General features: G+C 36.6%; 1 protein-coding gene across 3 annotated transcripts; it reads right to left on the bottom strand.

Moving 5' to 3' along the window:
- Positions 1-1,059: 1,059 nt before the first annotated feature.
- Positions 1,060-18,369, bottom strand: LOC139964207 (sarcosine dehydrogenase, mitochondrial-like). Of its 3 annotated transcripts, none has more exons than XM_071965628.1 (16): positions 18,204-18,369; positions 17,058-17,401; positions 16,252-16,430; positions 14,990-15,169; positions 13,645-13,768; positions 12,596-12,801; positions 11,005-11,134; positions 10,211-10,388; positions 9,181-9,322; positions 7,586-7,669; positions 7,063-7,176; positions 6,158-6,296; positions 5,179-5,440; positions 3,334-3,590; positions 2,715-2,883; positions 1,060-2,247 (listed from the first exon to the last, which is right to left on the bottom strand). In XM_071965628.1, the coding sequence occupies exons 2-16, from the start codon at positions 17,377-17,379 to the stop codon at positions 1,950-1,952; spliced, it is 2,784 nt and encodes a 927-aa protein (XP_071821729.1). In that variant the 5' UTR covers positions 17,380-17,401; positions 18,204-18,369; the 3' UTR covers positions 1,060-1,949. The 3 variants fall into 3 exon arrangements, with proteins under 3 accessions (XP_071821729.1, XP_071821728.1, XP_071821730.1); XM_071965627.1 differs by having other exon boundaries at positions 18,195-18,369; XM_071965629.1 differs by lacking the exon at positions 18,204-18,369 and adding an exon at positions 17,968-18,084.
- Positions 18,370-18,380: the final 11 nt, after the last annotated feature.

Genomic DNA, 18,380 nt, shown 5'->3' on the forward strand with positions numbered 1-18,380 from the left:
CATTTGAAACTCAAGAGAAACTCCATATTTGGAAATATCAGAGATTTTCCATAGCCTCAACATGTTTTATATGCATCTCAATTTCGTCCATGACAAATGATATTAGATAGGATCCATAGGGGCTGTGTTGTTTATAAAAATTTCATTTTTAATATACTTTTATGCATGGACTGATGAGCCTATATCATCACCAATTATTATTAATACTCTAGTAAGCCTTAAAGGCTTACTAGAGTATTACATAAAATCTGCTAATTTTGAAAAGTGAGCATTCTGAAAGCTGCTGGAATAGAGATAAGACTATGGCTCCTACTGTAATTCCCATTTTGGTGACAAATCAAAACTAACACATTATCAAAGGACACATAGGCACTATGGGTTCGTGTTTTAATATTAAGCCCCTTCAAAGGAATGGGTCTTGCAGTTTCAAACACAGAATTTGTGCTACTAGCTAGTAATCAATGATTCGTGGCATAATGTTTTATGAAATCCACTGTAATAAGTTATTTCAACAAATGTATTTTTGACATCTAGCTAACATATTTAGAACCATTTTCTTTACCAGTAATTTAACATGAATTGAGAGAAGGGAATAAAGTGATGAGAAATCAATTTACACTTTCAATAACTTTCTTAGAGTTAAAATTTCTGGGCTTGGCAACTCCGACATATTATCAATTGCTAGGGGGAGATCAACATCCCATACCCTCTGGGGGGGGGGGGGCAATGATTTATGTAGTGCTATGGAAGGGCCAGATGTACTTCCAGGATTTTATAAATTGAGTGGCCCTGGGATCATTGAAGTGAATTCCTTTGTAGCAGTGCTGGGTCTCCTCACAACAAAAGTTTAATGTAAAACAAAGTAAGCCAAGAGGCTTAGTGATTCCAACATTGATCCCAAATGAATGATTCTTTGACCTCAACCGATTTCCATAGAGTTCTTGTACTCACCAAAGGTGGGGGAGGGGGATCCACAAAGCAATGATGAACTTCAACCAGGATGTACATTAATCTTTGACTTAAATTTGAAGACTTAAACCAAACGTTGCAAAATAAAAACATGTTTGAACAGAAGCTGTATTTGATTTATCATCCCATTTAATGTACACAATTATGTTATCATAAAGTAAATTGTGTATGTAAACGTATAAAGAGATACCTTGCATTGCATGCAACCAGGAAAAAGATAAAAAGAGGCAACAAAATTTATGAAATTTGTTAATGATTCACAAAGGACGAACATTTTGTGCAAATGAAAACAGAACAAAAGATTACATTCATCGCCAAGAAGCATTTAAATAATGTTGAATTTCAATAAATATTTTTGGTTGTTAGTGATAGTATTACTGTTATATTTTAATTGCAAACATGATAGTTTATGTTTCCATGACATTGGTCAAGATAACAGTATTGTTATTGAAAACAATGTCCGTAAATTGGTATCTGCATTTGTACCTACTCCACAAAAGGGAAAATAATGATAGAAATTAATTATATTAATTGTAATATCAAAAATTTAGTTTTATATCTGAAGGAAGAGCAAAGCCACATTTTATGCACAGTATTTTGAAGTTATTAGCCGGAATTCACCACAAGCATCTCAACCCCAATGTCTAAAGGTAAATTGGGCATAAAATTACCCTGTTAAATCATCATCTATGAAGAAAGTACCTGTTTATTACATAAAAATATCTTAAATTACACTAGCGCACTACTTTCTATCATGTGCATCAAATAGCAGAACAGACTGACGAAACTGGAAGTTCTTTACAGGGCTGGACTCGGTCAGCACTGAGGCCATTATCCTGAAAACCCAGCTCTCGTAGAAAGGTCATGTATTCTGCAGAGACAAGTCCTTTATGCCACATCAGCTCCTCTCACAGGGTTCTTATCACATGGCCACAGAAAGACACTCCATGAAATGTTTTCAAGGTCTGCCAACTTAAGTTTTAGCTTGCCCGTTCTAGGACATCCTCATTATCATCTTCATAAATTCCCTGAATTCTTTTATTTTCAGGATCAAATGGAGATTTGATGTGAATCTGAGCAGGGAATTCCTCACCCATTCTCTCAATGGTATATCTCCCATCCTTTAGGAATTTGTTGGTAACCTTTGACCCTTGTGGGTGTTTGACATAACCATATCCGATGCTCTTTTTGATCTGGAAGCCATATTCTCCTTGCCGTAGGAATCCGACCAGTTCGCCGTTTCTCCTGATTGCCTCCAGACCGAGAAGTGGCACATGACTGTTGAAAAAAAAAATTGAATAGAATGGAAGATTTATTAATGTTTGTTTGGCTTCAAACAGATGCATACTGAGTAGTTATAGGTGCTGTACTTTTATGGATGCATGCTAGTATCACAGGAAATCAATACTTAAACTTTACGAGACACAGAAAAATGAGTGGCAAAAACTGATGAGCTAACTACATAATAACAATAATATAAACATAATTTTTATGTAGCGCCAACCAAACTATGAAATAATTCTCGTAGCGCTTAACATGATAATAACAATGTACATGGAATGGATACATTGTACATGGATACATTGTATGGTGTTAGTGTACATAGCCTATACACAGGTGCTATAAAATGAAAAAAAGTAAAAAATAGCTTTGTTTGTGAATAAGAATACTTAACAAACAAAACCCAATATTCCAATAATTTTCAGTAAGGTGAGTTTGAAAGATATGAGAAGATTCCAGCTTACTCATCGATTGTGAAACAAGCTAGTTTGTTCTTTACACCTTCCTCCTTCTGTTTTGCCGTTGCCTCTCTTCCAAGGAATGGAACATCGGTCTTCATCTTACAGGTGAAACCTAATCCAGCCTCCAGAGCAGTGTCGTTAGAGCGTAGACTGGTATGCCAATGTCGGTAACCTTTGAGAGTGTCACAGACAAGTTTGAAGTATGTAACTATATTCATTCAGGTGAGATTCAAAGTGTATGATACAATCTCAGAGTAATTGTGAAAAATATAGTCAATTTCAAAACCAGAAGGGGGGCAGGGGGGGGGAGGAGTTTTAATAAAATGATAACGGATTGCAAAGGCAGGATTGAGAAACTCTGTACGGTGACTGATGACTAATGATTATCAGATGACCAAACCTCTTAAATCTGACAAAGGGAAAATGTTACATCATGTTTGAAGGTGCAATTTTTCCTGAAATATTTTGGCACTAAAAATTAGTTAAAATTTTTATTTTGCTATAAAAAAAAATTAAAAAAATAAAAGTAGGACAAATGCAACCATCACTTATGGGTGCAAATCATCAACAACTGCATTATACCCACAGATCTTTGAGTGAGTGAGCTTTACTAAGTCCATACCTTTCTCAACACTGAGAGAATCAATAGCCCTGTAACCAGCGTTGATTATCCCATGTGCTGCCCCTGCTTTCATGACTGCGTGGTAAACGTCCACCGTGGAATCCTTTGGAATGTGCAACTCCCATCCAAGCTCACCGACAAAGGTTAAACGTATTGCCCTCAGGGTATGGCCAGCCAGCTGAACAACTTGGCTTGTTCCAAATGGGAAGCTATCGTTGGAAAGGTCAGATGAGGTCAGGGCCTGAAGGACATCTCGGCTGGAGAGAAAAATTGCGATTTGCAAATGAATGGGTTCTGATAATGACGAATGAAAAAATCACAACTATTGAAACATTTTACCGATCCAGTATGGATGTCATGTAAGATCATAAGTTAGCGTTGTGCGGTAGTCGGATTTCACACAACCGGTAGTGTTGCAACATGAAACCCGGTATCGTAACTACAACCGGTATTTTCCTCAACTTTCATCTACGGTTCAAAGCACTTAGTTACGAGACTGTCAATGTCATACATTCAATACGCATAGCCTAGGCTATGTACATACTCTTATACGCACGTTCATATAAATAAAAAAAAAAATAACATGCTATATTAGGGCCTTTGTTTTTTAACATACACTTCCAAAAGCAACCCACACCATCCTTCATTCATACTCAACGTACGATATTAGATTATCACGTTCGCACAAGGATTAAACTTGTAATCCATACACAAACATAAATTGGGAGTTCCCCACTATTCCATGATATTGGAATAGGGCAACCCCTTCAAGCTCAAAAGTTCACAATGAAAAGTTTTTAACTATCAACAAGTCACCACGTGTTTGGAACTTCAGACAATAAAATGTTACATAGGGGCTACGTAAATACAGGATTATAAACTACATACATAAGAATAGTACAGATTTATTTATATCGTTAATCGGCTTTTGTTTACTCCAGAAAATATACTTTCAATACATACAATATCAATCTTTCGTACAAAAGATCTTAAAAATTAAAAAAGTAGCGAAAGATAAATATAAATGACATCGTGGAACCCCCCACATTAATAAACAAATCCATTTCATTACAGAATCAAATCTCAAGTACTGAACTGCTGTGTGTACCTGTACCGTACCCTAGGCTATAATAATATACATTCCCGTGCGAAGATGGATTTAAACTGGATATACTCCCTGCGGTTTTGGCTCAAAATTTAATAAATCGTTATAATTATTATACAAAATGAGGTGAAATGCATAAGGGTAAGATTTTGTACCTGGGATCCTTGACAATCATCGTTCGAAGGAAGAATAAATAACGAAAATTTCAGAATAACTTTGAGGTGAAAAGTTGATTCGTTAATATATAGGTCTAGGCCAGTACGTAAGTTGATCAGATATTATTCAAACGAAGAACACAGAAACCAGAAAAAATCGTGTTTTGTTTTCTTTATTACAAATAGTACACGTAGATATTTTTATTATGTCCGGGATTCCTGGGAATGATACCGAAACGAATGTAATAACCGGTTGTTTTCCCACTACAGGTAGTATTTACACATTGCTTTGTGATCAGGATTAGTCAATACCGGGATCGGGATACCGGGATTCACTTGACTACCAAGATCCTGCACAACCCTATCATAAGTGTTAGCCGGAAATATGCTATAAAGACAAATAATGGTCACTCAATTTCAAACTTCAACAAGCATGTTATGCCCCCCCCACCCACCCACCTCCACCTAACCCCACACAAAGGAAGCATTTTCAATCACTGAGATAACTGATGGTAAATTCATCAGGCGGTGCAGATTTTAAGGAAAAAATAAACATCTGAGCGAGCCGAAGACCCCGTAACTTACCTCTTTGGTCCTTGAACACTGAGTAGACAAACGTCCTCTGTAATGTCTTGTAGTTCACAGTTAAACCTCTGGTCTTCAATGGCAGTCTTGATATGAGTCTTAGTATGTTCGGCACTGAAGCCTGCTGCTGCGATATAAAAGCCTCTACCGTCAAATTTGGGGGTCACTGAGGTAGCACCGTCCCCGGGAGCGATGGTACTGACCGTGAGGTCACTTTCGACCCCTCCAGCTTTATTCAAGATACAGGTATAAACTGTAGAACCTAAAGAGAAGATTGAACCATCAGTGGAAGATTAGAATCATCAGCGGTTTATTAGAATCATCAGCAGAATATAAGAATCATCAGTGGAAGAATATTAGAATCATCAGTGGAAGAATATCATCAGCAGAATATTACAATCATCAGCAGAATATAAGAATCATCAGTGGAAGAATATTAGAAACATCAGCAGAAAAATATAATAATCATCATAGGCCCGATAAAATTTTGCGCCTAATTGGTCCCAAAACATTTGGCCCAAACAAAGTGGTTCAAACATATATTGCCCTCTAAAAGAAGGGCCAAAATGGTCCCAAAAATATTGGGCCCCATAAATTTGGGCCCAAACAATGTGTCCCAAAATGCATGTAAGGTGGAAATAACTTTTCGACCCACCCAGGCCAAAAATGGTCCAGATATTTTTGCGGGCCCAGATGGTCCCACAAGAATCAGGCATACATGTGTACCATCTATGAACCAACAATTGTATATCAAGTTTGGCTACGATTTGACTTCAGTTTGCAGTATGACAAATATCCATCACATCATTCTTGAGTTATCACGGACCCAACCAAGTGTCACAGAGGCACAGACTCATACACACGCCAAACTGACTGCATAGGTTCCTTTGCTTCCAGCAAGGAACCAACAAGATTGTTTACGTTGTTTTAAACTACTTAAGTTCCTTCAAATCTAGATCTTTGTGGTGGATGAATATACCTTCAGGTTTCTGGACGTCATTACTGAATATCCAGTCAGCTGCTCTCTGGGCATCTGGACCGGTCAAGTAGTATTTACCAAAGTATGACATATTAAAGGCAGCTACACCATTCCTGCAGGTAAGGCACTCATTTTCTATCTGCAAAACCAAAGACAACCACATCCCTTTAAACCAATAGCAGGGTAATAGCAGGAAAATGAGATACTGTTAATAAAATTTTGAATATATTGAATTTGCAATCCTAGCCAGTTGTGTAAACAACAGACCATCCTTTTTATGATTAGTTTTGATGCAGGTCAATCTCTCTGATATGATATCATGTACAAACACTTTTTACTGGTCATAATATTCTCACCAATACTAATAATTTGAACTGGTGTTGCAATATTTGGACAATTATTGAACTCTACCTACAAAACCTATAAAATCAATTTTTCTTTATAGCCTGATGAATGCTAATATATAAACAGCTAAAAAAGGGCTTAAAACGATACAGCTCTGAGTGGAAAATACCAATACAAAAATAACAGGCATTGAACTATGATCAAAATTTATGGACAATGACAACAATACAGTCCTGTATGTTCTGAGTGGGTAAAAATGCTGACAAAACTAATTAAGCTGCATATTTTAACAAGTATCACTCTTTCCTTTTTTGCTCAAATTTCCAATTCTAATCAACTGTCCACTTTACCACTTTAGACACACGCACAAAGAAAAAAAGAACCACAAAATTGAAATAAACAGCAATGTCTTGCTTAAATGGAAAGTATTTGCAAAAAGAACCTTAAATGAGATATAAGCAGAAATGTATGTGATACAGAGAAAAGTATTAGATAGTTTTCACAACAATAATATTTTGGGATGAGACAAATTCTGTTGTAGTATGAGGATTGAAACTTACCAAGTCGTGATGTTTTGGAAAGTCAAAGGAGTAGTCGTCTTCCAGTCTCTGACCGTATTCATACATCTCGTGTTGAGGATGATCGTACGATCCGTAATAATCATAATCTTTAACCTGAGGAATGGAAATAAAAATCAGAAAAGATATCAATGTTATATTAAAGTAGGTGGTTAGCCTAACAGGTCAATGGGAATAGAACATGCCTGTGTACATTACCATGTAACTATTATGTAACTATTATTATTATAAACATTATTATGTAACTATCATGTAACTTCCGTACTCTCAACCACAACATACAGTTACCACTATCATCATTGGAAATGGGCCATTATGGGAAGATTGGATTGTTACAAACGAATTTATAATGAATCCAGCAGATTCATGTCAATTTAGATATGGCCGTCGACTTTGTGGAAACTTTTAATAGCCAAATGAGACATTCTTCTTGGACATTTTTTTACGGCCTGACTCAAGGATTGGCTCAAGTAAAACGTCTGTAAAAGAATGATATGTTACTTACTGGGGCAGTTCCAGTTGTTAAGAAATATCCTGGCCTTTCCCATCCTAGCCTGGTCTGAAAATGGCAGCCAGCGTCTTCAAGGATCTGTGAAGGATTACAGACTCAATAAACAACACAAACACACACTTGGCAGAGATTGAGCAGAGTTTACAGAGCTGTGAATAACAATTTTTTTCTACTGGAGAGATGTAAGGTAGATGCAGAGTGATCTACAGATATCTATACATAACTACAGAGACTTAAGATAGATCTATAGCAATCTACAGAAATATAGAGAGATCTGTCGAGATCCACAGAGATCTATATAGATAGAGATCTATCAACATTTACAGAGAGGTACAGAGATCCACAGGACTACAGCAATCTGTTGAGATCTAACAAGATCCATCAAGATCTACAGAGAGGTACAAAATCCAGAGATCTGTTCAGATCTATCAAGATCTACAGAGAGGTACAGAGATCCACAGAAAAACAGCGATTTGTTGAGATCTAGCAAGATCTATCAAGATCTACAGAGAGGTACAAAATCCAGAGATCTCTTCAGATCTATCAAGATCTACAGAGAGGTACAGAGATCTACAGAAATCCAGAGATCTGTTAAGATCTACAAAGAAGTACAGAGATCCACAAAAATCCAGAGATCTGTTGAGATTATCAAGATCTACAGAGATCCATAGAGATCTGTTCAGATGTATAAGATCTACAGAGAGGTACAGAGATCCACAGATCTACAGAGATCTGTTGAGATCTATCAAGATCTACAAAGAGGTACAGAGATCTAAAGAAATCCAGAGATCTGTTCAGATCTACAAAGAGGTACAGAGATCCACAAAAATCCAGAGATCTGTTGAGATTATCAAGATCTACAGAGATCCATAGAGATCTGTTCAGATGTATAAGATCTACAGAGAGGTACAGAGATCCACAGATCTACAGAGATCTGTTGAGATCTATCAAGATCTACAAAGAGGTACAGAGATCTAAAGAAATCCAGAGATCTGTTCAGATCTACAAAGAGGTACAGAGATCCACAGATCTAAAGAGATCTTTTCAGATGTATCAAGATCTACAGAGAGGTACAGAAATCCACAGATCTACAGAGATCTGTTGAGATCTATCAAGATCTACAAAGAGGTACAGAGATCTAAAGAAATCCAGAGATCTGTTCAGATCTACAGAGATCCACAGACTTCTAAAGATCTGATGAAATCTGTCGAGGTCTATTGAAATCTACAGAGAGGTACAGAGATCCACAGAGATCTATATAGATACATAGAGATCTATGGAAATTTACAGAGAGGTACAGAGATCCACAAAAATCCAGAGATCTGTTGAGATCTATCAAGATCTACAGAGATCTACAGAGATCTGTTGAGATCTATCAAGAATTCAAGATCTACAGTGTGGTACAGAGATCCACAGAAATCCAGAGATGTATAGAGATCTATCCAGAGGTACAGACATTCACATTCATGAAACCTGCTGGGTGCTGTTTAAAAAACATAGAAGCAATTAATATACCCTCACAATTGAACAATGATTGTAATGTTGTTTCACCTCCAAAGCAAACAATACAATTGTACTTTTAATGCTACCTGATGCAGCACGTCCTTTCTAATGTTCCTGCCTGCTAACTGTTCGTCGTGAGGGAATACCATCGAATAGTTTTTGGCATACGCTTCATGACTAGTCTCCTTGAGCCAACGACCGTTTCGCACCATACCCTGTGAAAATCGTCTAGACAAAGTGGGGAGGGGAAAAAAAAAGATGGTTTCATGTTTAAACAACATGATAAACAACAACAAAAGTAGAGATTCATTTGTGCTCATGCACAATTGATGAACTTTCCTTGTCATACTGGAGAAATTTGCAATCAATTCCTACATTTAAGGGAGAAATTTCAGTTATCTGGAATGTTAAGCATTCCATTGTCACTTACATATATATATATATATATATATAGTTTGCAATTGGTGAGAGAAAACTGTGATAGAAATTTTTACTCGGGGAACCCCAATTACCGAGTAATTAACGTTTTTGTGAAAAATTTTGAAAATTTTGAAATTTGTTCTCCCAAACAATTATGTATGCAAACCACACCTTTTCTCATTCATATTTTAAACTCAACCAATGAAATCATCTCTACAACCTGACATACTGTACGTCTATATTGCATGCAGTACCTAGTAGAACATAAGTATAGTATTAGTGTATTACTATTTCGGTAGTTGTTGTATTCCTCTTACGTAGTGAATGAAACGAATCAATCATGGCAAATGCAAGGCGCATAAATACAATAAATGATAGATTTGGCCTACGCTATTTTTTCACCAAATGAATATGCCACATTTTGAAAAGGTTTGCCACCTCGGGCACTTTTTTACATTAGATTATAAGCCAATGATCAAATCAGAAATTATCCTTTGATTAATTAAAATAAGCTTAACTAGATACTCAAGTTACTGAACTACATTTTTATGGGATTTTTGGTATAAATGTAGAAACCGAAAATTTATGAAGACAAACACAAGAAAGAAGCTGCCTTAACCTCGACGTTGATTTCAACTTTTCGTGAAAAATAATGAAGGTAATTTGGAATCCACTCAAACAATTTTGAAATTTTACCTTATGTCATAGCTGTACATGTCCAGCTCTGGTCTCCCATGGACCACCCAATGCGCCAATTCTTTTCCGCACCCCCCTCCAAGCATCATCCCAGAACTGTTGTACCCGCATCCTAGGTAAAACCCTCTCAGCTCCGGGGATTCTCCCATCAGAGGCTTGTGGTCCGGAGTGAAGGACTCTATGGAGAATTGACAAAACTCGCAGCTGAATATTTTAATGAGATAGTCACAATGAGGATTACAAACAATACTGGAACAGCTAAGCCTAACCAGGCATAACTAATAAAAACTGCACTGTATTATAACCAGTGTTATAAATCAAGTTATGTTTCTTAAGAAGTATCCTTAGAGAGGAAATTTATCAACAGTTGATGAACCTCTCTCACATTTTAAAAGACTAGTTAATCTGTGCATTCTGGTGGAAATTATTATTCAAATCAATTCCTATTTACTTCTCATGTCTGAGAAAATGATATTTGAATTTATCAGATTTTGAACTGAGTTTTACAGAAAACCAATAAATGTTAAGTATTCATAATATCACCTTCCAAATTTTAAAATGGAAAGTTATATCCCAAAATGACAAAACTTGGCAATGGGCATGAATAAAACTGTACCTGTTTCCCACAAGTTTAAGCAAAGTTATCTGTCAATCAACACTGCTACACTAAAAATCCTCATAGTGCTGGATGACCTTTGACCCAGGGCTGCACTTCTGTTTAATGATTAGTAAAGTTCTTCTGCCTTAAGCTGATACTATCTCATAGAATCACGTAACAATATAAACCACTTTACCTGGACCACAAACAGTTGACTTAACTCCTGTCTGACCAATTACAGGAACTCTGTTAACGGCCCCCTCCACATGCTGGCTGAAGATATCCCAGTCCAATTCAAACAAGGAAAATGCAAAATCGTTTTTAACCTAAAAAGATAGAATGATGGAAAGTTACATGACACAAAAACATACTTATCCCTTTTGCTCCCCCAAAATACTGCTACCCTCCTGATTTTGAAAAATGTTTTATTCCGTAAATTTTAACCATCGTACAGTTAGTATACAATTGACCTTTTTAACACCTGAGGCAAAGATATTGCCAGAAATGGGAAACCCTTCCTCCCACCCCCCCCCCTTCCACCCTCCCCCAACTTAAAAAATATTGCACAGAAAACACTGACAAAGATAAAGACAACAATTTTGAAAAAACTTGTCAAACAACAGAGTTGGAAACCTGATTTACTTTCTGCTGGTTTAGCCACATGGTAAAATATAATGTTTTTCATTAAACCAAATGCTTGAAATTATTTAAAAGTGTTGTAGCAACTCTATGCACTGAGGAAGGGTGTCACAATTTACAAGGCCTAGTCTTTGTCATTGTTAAATATTTCGACAGAACTTTTAAAAAAACATGGGAGAGATTTACTAAAACTCCTACTGCAGCTTCTACATCAGTTAAAAATGTACACAACCAAATTACAAAGCAGTCAGTCTTATTCCATTGATAACCAGTTCATTACTAATACATCTGTTAAATGCTCCTGGCAGATTTGATCCTTTTTTGGTGTGGTACTGTTCTCTACAGATATCAACTACTGCTGCACAATTAAATAACATATTTGCTGGTAGCCAGCCAAATTTCACCATGACAACAACATGGTCTGCCTGTCCAGAAATTATCAAAGTAGGTCAAGGTTTGTTGGGAAAGTGCTGTATGAATAAATGCTATATGCCTTGATATTTACTTCCTACATTTACAGGTTTTCATACCTATGTGGAGGGATTCTTTCAACAAACATATGAATTTGTGCATGGATATATGCATGATGGTCGAAAACTGCTGGTTGTATTTGCAGTGTATATTTTTTTACCCTCATATTTGAGCTTGAATAGAAGTTAATTATCATGTTAATTATTATGTTAACATATTCTTCGAGTATAAGCAAAGGAGAAATAGGTAAATATTTATACAAAGTTGGCTGATTGAATTCACTGAAGAAAGTTACAGCAATAGAGAGAAAATTAAGCACACGACCAAACTGCGTCTTCACGTGTCTTATACTACTGTCTTGCAATAATGCCAGAAGATATTTAAATCTTGAAAAAAGGCTAGAACTTCACAAAACAACAACCGATATAGTTACAACACAATCTTCAAAGTAGTTACTGAGTTACCCTACTATTTTATTGGGACTAAAGTTCTTATTATCATTGACTGCCATAAAATTCCTTAATATTGTGACTAATTGGATGAAAATGAAAACATTTCCATAGACTTGTTACTGATCATTTATGGAAGTATTTTACATGATTTTATTGTGAATTGAAAAAAAAACGTATGGTCACTATGGAGGGCAACCCACAACGTTTGAAAAGGTTCGCACTTACGTCATCCCAGAATACTGGATTCGATTCATATCCACCAACAGATAAGGCATCACCTTGAAGTTTGAGATAAACTGATGCATCATGGTCCCTCACGTTTGGCATGTTCTGGATACCTTCAATTCTTTCGGTGACCACGTAAGCGTGATGCATGGCAACCAAAGGGACGGATACATCCGCCATTTTGCCTATGTGTGGACTCCAAACACCTGTCATTTAAGTTATAATACAAGACTTTTGATGCTTTATAATGGGAGGGGGGAAGTTTATACTCAAGATAAAGGGGTTTTGATGTACTCCAGCAATCTTGTGCTGAAATGAGATACGAACAACTCAAAATCTAACAAAATCAGAAAAGGCTATCTTAGTTTGTAACCATAAACACTATAATTGTTCCAAACAGTATGCATGTATGTGGGACAAAACATAATGATGCAGTGGAAACATTCTGAAAACACACTTAATCAATGCTTAAAATTTCTTAATTAATTAATAAATTAATTTAGCATCTGTAGTTGCTCCTATTTTTGAAATACTTTTCTCTATCATGACACTAAAATAGTCCATTTACAAAGAATGTTTTCTTTAAGTAAATCAACTATGAGAAACTACCAGTGAAATGATACAAACATACTCTGTGAAAGTGTGGCTCTTCGAATAGACTTGTGAGACTGACTCTGTGTGTGTCTGCATGTGTGTCAACTCCACAATATACATCTTTGTATCACATATTATTAATTTCTCTTTTTCCAAAACGATGGAAAATGAGTGGTGTTTGTTTAAAATTTGCAACATTTAAAATAAAAAATGAGGATAAACATGGTGTTCTCTGAAATGGTGACAAAAGATGATGAATGGAAGTTCAAACAAAGGGGACAATAGATCTCTGATGTAAATAAAGGCATTTGATAGGCCAACCCCAAATTATTAGAGTGAGGGCCAAAGGGTTATATGATGAAATAAGAGACCACTTTTTATTAATGCTAGTTGAGTTTGAATAGTTTACTCTGTATCTTTAAAATTCGCCACAGAGGAAATGGTCAACGCTTTACCTGAGCAATTAACAACAATCGGAGCTTTAATGGAACCAAATTCTGTCTCCACTCCTTGAACTCTCTTGACCCCAAAGTCATCGATTCCGACTTGAATACCTGTCACTGGGCAGTCAGTTATAACCTGGAGAAAAAAACAAAACAATAAAATTGTCTTTATACTGTATGTGAATCTATCTTATATGAAAATATATTTATTACATATTACCCTGATATGTGCACGATGGAAAACTAAATCATATCCATATGTAACTGTGAGAAAAAGGACTAAAATATAACTTTTCAAATTTTGGTGAATGACCTTTGTCAGTTACTGTTCTCTACAGTACCCTTGCCACACTTAAACCGATATGTCACACATTTTAAGACTCGTTGCAAATAGTATGAAAGTTCCGAAAAGTGATTCAACCTGTGGAATTATGGACATTTCCCTCAATGAACTGAATAAGAAGCATATGAACTGATATAACAAATTCTCAAAACCATGGTTCTGGCTTTTTCCTTCATGCTTTGAATTTTTACACATCATCCATAGTCGCACATAGAAGATTGAGATTTTTTGGTCATGTAGCAAAACTCCAGGAGGACGCTCCAGCAAAGGTTGCTTTAAGAGAAGCACTGAGACATACTGCAAAACCAGTAGGAAGGCCTGTGACTACCTTGCTTGGAAAAAAAAAGTCGCAATTTAAGGACGTTAATATTAACTATTTCAAGGAAGCAATAAACCTTGCGCAAGATCGTGATACGTGGCGGAGTTTAATCACTGAGCATGTCGGATAGACGAGACTCAACTTACTACTACTACTACTACTACTATGGGGCAAAATCATCACTGTGCAGATCGAGTCACTTCATTTTAAAGTTGTTTCATGTCATTACCAGACATTTTCCTGACATGAGTCCATACAGCCATGATGGCCTCTAGTCACTGTATTATATATTACTATATCTGGAAACAAAACTGGTGTTGAGTCACTGCAATTTTGAAATTAAGTTGACTCCAGTCATAACCTGGTCATTGGCAGTTCCTATATAACTGTTAGGCAACCTTAAAAGTTTGTGGTTAGGCTATCTCTAGCTACCATCATTCAACAACTTTTGACATGACATGCATGTACATAATATTTTGTGTAGCAAAGTTTGAAGAATCTGAATAATATTGTCTTTAAAATTGAAATACTATGAATCCTGTGTACAACCTCTTAACTGCTTTATACAATGTGTGCACCCGTATAGCAATTTGACCTCTTTGGATAACATTCTGCAATGCGATGCTCGATAAATTATATAATGTGATGTTTGTGTACGATGGTGGTTCTAGAATAAGTCAAATGAAACACTGCACCTTAGCACCGGCTCTGGTAGCTGCCCTGGACAGAGCTGTACAGTAACCGGCGGGGTCGATGACCCCATCCCCAGGGCTGTATAATGTACCGTAGAGGTCATCTACATTCATCAAAGGGTACAAATCCTTGGTTTCTTTCGGAGACAGGACATATGATTCGACGCCATAAACTTTTCCAATCTAAACGACGGATGGAAAAAACAACGTCAGTACCATAATCTGACAATGAATATTTATAGAACAGAAAAATCAGTATCAAATCAATCTTTATAACATGAGTAAGAAATGTTACTATATATATATATATATATATATATATATATATATGTATACATATATATATATATATATATATATATATATATATATATATATATATATAGAAGTAAATCAGCTTTAAGTTACAGTTAATGAGCAAGCCAAAACAAATATTCAGGGGGGGGGGGGAAGACAATTTTTATGGAGGGACATCTGAGCTGAACAGGCTTACTACACACTAACCCCTCATGTCTGATAATGCTACTATTAAATTTCTTTTAGATGAAACTTTACTAAGTTTATTTCTACAGGGCTCCATGCCTTCGGGGTGCCTGCAGTGTTATGCTGTTGACCACCAAAGCCACAGGTGGGTTGGAGTGGTAATGGAGGTACGAGGTACATGTCTATTAATAGGAAAGGTTGTTACTTATATAATTATTATTGCATAGTTTTTTGTTTGTGACTCGAGGTGGTTATGGAGGTACGAGGGTCATGTCTATTAATAGGAAAGGTTGTTACTTATATAATTATTATTGCATAGTTTTTTGTTTGTGACTCGAGGTGGTTATGGAGGTACGAGGTACATGTCTTTTAATAGGAAAGGTTGTTACTTATATAATTATTATTGCATAATTTTTTGTTTGTGACTCGAGGACGTTCTTCGTCAAACCTAAATTGTGTTTAGCTCACTATTAATACATTCTATACCTACATGTGAAAAAAAGTGCAAAATGAATGAATGCAGAAATCATGTTGAATCCTTTCTCAAAATCAATGCCTATTTGAAAAAATCCAATAATACTTTATTACAAATGAGCTTGTTAATACTTCTTTACAAATATTGTTAGGACCGTAATTGGATCTGTAAAGTACTTAATCTAGTAGTGGGTATATGTTACACACTATTTCTTTTTTATCATGGTCATAAATTTATTTTGGCTGGCATTTCGATGCGAATGAAGTGTTATGTGTAATGATGTAATTTTCAATATTTTAGCACTCACTGTTCCTAAACGTTTGTACTCGTCAAGCCGCTCTTTGGTTGATGCTATAAAGAGTCCTCCATTCTCAATCCATCCTGGTACCACACCTGTTTCCTCCTCAAGAACATCTCTGACTAGATGGCGCATGTAATTCAGAAGCTCTACTTCGATATCCGAGGGGCGTAATCTCCACACCAGACCTGTCAAGGAGGACCAATCGGGAAACTGTCATAATGTGGTTTAAAGCAATGTTTTCTGTTGTCCTCCAACCCATTAAGTGCATTTGATAGGCTTTACCTTATTCCAAAACAATTGTTTACCAAATCAACAAAGAAAACAAATCATAACAAACTTCCTTTGTATTTCTTCTTCATGTCCTACATTAAAGTGGTACCTAGTGGACTAACACTAACTGTACATCCCTTCTAAACTGTTCAGCTTTTTGTATTTAAATAATTACTATCATTCACCAACCCTGTGTTTTCTCAATCTTCCGAATACTACAGTGCTCCATAATTTAAATAATTAGTTCTTACTCTCTGCAGCTATAGCTTACAAATTTGTTCATACATGCAATATGAGCCTTTTCTTCACTCTGTCTCATACATGAGCGATGGGGGGGGGGGGTGTGGGCAGGGCGAGGAGTCATGGGGCTGCAGCATATTTGTCAGAGATCAATAGCTAGTGGGTAAAGATGGAGTGAAGAATGATGGATTCTAATATTCATAGTTTTAACCTTTCAAGGAAATCTTCAAAAGTGGCGAAGATCGAGGTGCAGGTTGAGTGGAGTGGGCAGGGTCTTTACCTGGCCCTAATGAGTAAAATACCTGCAGTGTGCCATGTTGTCCCAGCAGTCAACTGGTCCCGTTCCAACAGTACTGCATTTGTGATGCCCAATTTAGTGAGATGGTAAAGCGTTGAACATCCAATGGAGCCACCCCCAATGATCACGACATCCGCTTCTTGGGGTATAACTTTAGGGGCAGTTTTCTTATCTGATTTTAATGTTTTGTATGGAACACCACTCTCTGGTTTACTGCTCAAAGCTCTGTTACCATAGTTACAATTGTTACTCCCCCTCTGTCTCTGGAATGGGGTACCATGGTACCGATGCGTCAGACGTTGAAGTGTTTGCAGCCTCCTCCACATGGTGGATGTCTTTTTGGATAATCTGTATAACAATAAAGATAAATCATCTGAAAATCTTTCCAAAGTCCGGTGTACATTTACAGTATGTCTTACCTTAGCTTTTCACAATACCAAATTGGTGGTAGTGGTTGGCTAGACCACTTGGGCGCTGGGATTGTTTTCAAAGAGATATTGGCTAATGGACTATATCGCAATCTTTCAACTCTTCTAGCTCAAAAACTTAAGTCAAGGTGGCATAAAATTTGCAAACGCCAAGATAGTTCAATCCGTTTGCTATCGTATGTTGGGTACGAAATGTCACTTCAAAAGTTCTACTTATGCTTGTAGGCCCATATGTGACGATTTTAGTGTCTAACTGTACCTCAGTCAATCTATAATATATGCAGTGGCACTGGGCGTGTTTTGCATGATCGGTATTTCTGTCAAGTGTCAGCTTACATAGGCCTATTTTGACAGGTGGACATAGTACTGTACTGTATTCATTCCTTCTATCAATGGTATATATTCATGCTTATGTTAATGTAAATAGCTAGACCAGTGGTCTAGTTAGTATGGTAGAGTAAAGAAGCAAGTCAGAGCTTCACTGACCCTGAACATGTACTTATTCCGTTTTGTGTTTGAAGTCTTTCCCTTCTCTTCCTCGGACGCAGTACTAATTAGATCTGTACTAGACGGTAGACCTACAATTTGCCTACTACTACTCTACTGCTACTAGTATTATACTGGGCTTGCAAATAAGCCAATGAAATAAACTTGACAATCAATGATTGATGATTTATTTGAATGTTTGCAACAGTCTTGTAGTTGTACAGTACCTCTCTTACTTTAATTGATGATTTCAAATCTACAGCAGCGGTCTCACACTTGCTACTTGTTGAATGGTTCGGGTTGACCAGAATGCTTCTTTCGTGTTCGTTTGCACCACATCACCAGGTTCTATTTACTCTTGGTCGTATACCATGCATGGAGTTAGAAGAGATATCGTATTTACGTACGTACGC

Source organism: Apostichopus japonicus, chromosome 22 (genome assembly GCF_037975245.1).
Source record: "Apostichopus japonicus isolate 1M-3 chromosome 22, ASM3797524v1, whole genome shotgun sequence".
Taxonomy (NCBI): domain Eukaryota; kingdom Metazoa; phylum Echinodermata; class Holothuroidea; order Aspidochirotida; family Stichopodidae; genus Apostichopus; species Apostichopus japonicus.